The following is a 3,003-nucleotide window of genomic DNA, read 5'->3' as shown; positions in this document are numbered from 1 at the left end:
CTCAACTTTATTTGTCTCTCTCTCTCTCTCTCTCTCCATCCCTCTAAGTGTGTGTGTGTGTCTGTGTGTGTGTGTGTGTGTGTGTGTGGGTGTGTCTTTCTATCTACCCCTCCCCTCTTTCTTCTCTCTCCCTCTCTGTCTGTCTATCGGTGTCAGGTATGTCTCTCTCTCTCTCTCTTTCTCTCTCTCTCTCTCACCCATCCCCTCTCTCTCTGTTTATCTGTGTCAAGTATCTCTCTCTCTCTCTCCCCTCCCCTTCCCTCTCTCTCTCTCGCTGATGTTTGTGTATATGTGTGTGTGTGTGTGTGTGTGTGTGTGTGGTGTGTGTGTCTCTCTGCTGCGCAAAGCCTCCCCTGACCTGCTTGGTGACGTACCGTTCTGGAGCTTCAAAGACATAATTATATTATATTATAACTCACAGGACGGTTAGTAGAAGTGAAGCCTATCCTGTGTGTGTGTGTGTGTGTGTGTGTGTGTGTGTGTGTGTGTCTCTGTGTATCCAACAACGTCTCCTACAACAGCATGTTTGGATACTGGATTCTGATTGGCTAGCAACAGTGGTAAATATCTCAACAACCCACAGTTCAGACCGCATTTCCAGTATCAATGCGCCTCCCCAATCAATCTGATTAAGAACACCTGTGCTGACCTACAATGCAATGGTTGATCTGGTTTATGGGACTATATCCTGTGGCGGAAGGATATATGTATTCTGAAATGATTAATGATTGTAAATACATGAATTTAATGTTACATCTGTGTATTTATTTTTTATATTATGTGGTGGCTGTTGTAGAAAAGCAATTGACCATTGGAGGGCGGGGGTTGTGGACTCATTTACCACTGGTACAGGGTTTTCCTACTCGGCTTCGCCTCGTGCCACAACCCTGTACCAGTGGTAAATGAGTCCACAACCCCCGCCCTCCAATGGTAACCTGCTTCCTTCTCCCCCGTTCAAACACGTCGAAACTCACTTTCCTTCAACAGACTGTTAGTAGACGGACGTCCATTTTGAAACGATTGATGTGTCTGACTCCAACCTGTCACCCGTGTATGTACGCTAGTCTGGTTTAGTAGGCTAGTTCATTAGCGCAGAGCGAACGCGTGTGACCTGGTTTAGTTTAGTAGGTTAATTGTGAGCGTAGCCGTGCGCAGGGGACAGGATGGAGCACTTAGAGGATGAATTCCCTCGTGTCCTCTGTGAAATATGAGTTCTGATGTGAAAGTGGGTTATCTGTGTGTGTGTGTGTGTGTGTGTGTGTGTGTGTGTGTGTGTGTGTGTGTGTGTGTGTGTGTGTGGGTGTTAGGAGTTGGCCTGAATAAGACTACCCACAAGCCCCATCAGACATATGAATGGGGGCGCTTTATTATGACCTACTTCCTGTTCTGGTGAGAGGTAGAACTCACTGTTAACCTCCGGTGTAGGGTTAGCCTAGCCTAACCCCAGGTCAAAGGTTATTCTACCCTAACCCTAACCCCAGGTCAAAGGTTATTCTACCCTAACCCTAACCCTAATCTCAGGTCTACCCTCACCCTAACCCTAATCTCAGGTCTACCCTCACCCTAACCCTAATCTCAGGTCTACCCTCACCCTAACCCTAATCTCAGGTCTACCCTCACCCTAACCCTAACCTCAGGTCTACCCTCACCCTAACCCTAACCTCAGGTCTACCCTCACCCTAACCCTAACCTCAGGTCTACCCTCACCCTAACCCTAACCTCAGGTCTAGTCTTCTTCTTCTTCGGCGTATGGGTAGTTGTTTTTCCTCTCCACTCCACCAGGCTCGGGGCCGAGGGGCTACCCTTTTACCACCCCGAGACCTGGTTGAGGGGCTCACCCGGGCTATATTTCTGGACACCCCTCCAGAAGCCACGTCATCGTCTCGTCATCTAATACCGACAGACCATGCATCCCGTTGGGTGGGTGGTACACCGGGCAATCCAGGATAACATGGTCTGCGGTTTGGTCCTCTGCGCCACACTCGCACGACGCATTTGGGGCCAAGCCCCATCTGTGCATTGATGAGCGGAAACGCCCGACGCCGGTCCGGAGACGATTGAGCCTCACCCAGGATAGCCTTGGCAAGTGCGCGCCACATATAATCCGCCCATCCTGAGATCCTGTGCGGCAGGCACAAATGGGTGTCTCGACTTGAGACGCCGGGAGGGCTCCGCTGTTATAGTGAGCCTATCAGGTCTAGTGTCAGTCTGCCTTAACCGTGAACTCTAACCGTAACCATTAGTGGGTCCCATGTTAAACTGAGCCATGGTCAGCTGACCCTGGACGAACTGGGTTTCTACACAAGGCACCACAACTAAGCCAGGCTTTCAGACAGCGGTTCCAAACGTGTTCTTGGTTTGACTGTTCCACGTAGAACCCCTTTTGAGTTCCGTGTAGAATTCCTAGGGGTTCTAAATATATTATACACGCCATTTAGCTGACGCTTTCATCCAAAGCGACTTACGTTGCAGTGGGTGCGTACGTTTTTCTGTATATATGGTCCCAGCGGGAATCCAACCCATTTACAGAACATTTACAACCCACAACCTAAGCGTTGTTAGCGCCTTGCTAACCACCAACACAGCCACAGTGAAACACATTTTACAGGAGATATAAACCCAAATCTCTCCAGGAGTTCTCAGCTGGAGAACCCTACGCAGACAGCCTGGCCTCTGCTGTCATCAAAGCACGTTCTGTGGGTGTTAATTAACAACCTTATTAGCGCCTAATTAGCTAATCCTCTTGCAAGGAACATTTTGACTGGACATGACTGTGTTTTTATTAGCCCACACGAACTGCTCTTCTGCTCAGAGGAGTAATGCTCTCTTCCTCCCTTTCTCTTCCTCCCTCTCTCTCTCTCTCTCTCTCTCTCTCTCTCTCTCCCTATCCGTACATTACTCTCCCTATGTCTTTTTTTCTCTCTCTCTCTCTCTCCCTCTCCCTATCCCTACATTACTCTCTCTCTCTGTCTCTCTCTTTCTCGCTCTCTCTCTCCCTCCCTA

The 3,003-nt window shown here is 49.1% G+C and overlaps 1 protein-coding gene across 1 annotated transcript in view; it reads left to right on the top strand.

The window, feature by feature from the left end:
• mycbpap (mycbp associated protein) overlaps positions 1–2,711 on the top strand; it is a gene marked incomplete at both ends in the record, with an annotated part of 15,490 nt that extends 12,779 nt beyond the window's left edge. The window contains one exon of the mRNA XM_080524726.1: positions 2,634–2,711. Within this exon, the coding sequence (XP_080380852.1) occupies positions 2,634–2,711 (78 nt within the window). The remainder of the gene's footprint in view (positions 1–2,633) is intronic.
• Between the last annotated feature and the right edge of the window lie 292 nt (positions 2,712–3,003).

This window comes from Nansenia antarctica (assembly GCF_963989245.1).
Source record: "Nansenia antarctica genome assembly, chromosome: 2".
NCBI lineage: Eukaryota > Metazoa > Chordata > Actinopteri > Argentiniformes > Microstomatidae > Nansenia > Nansenia antarctica.
This window is presented reverse-complemented; position numbering and strand designations above follow the sequence as displayed.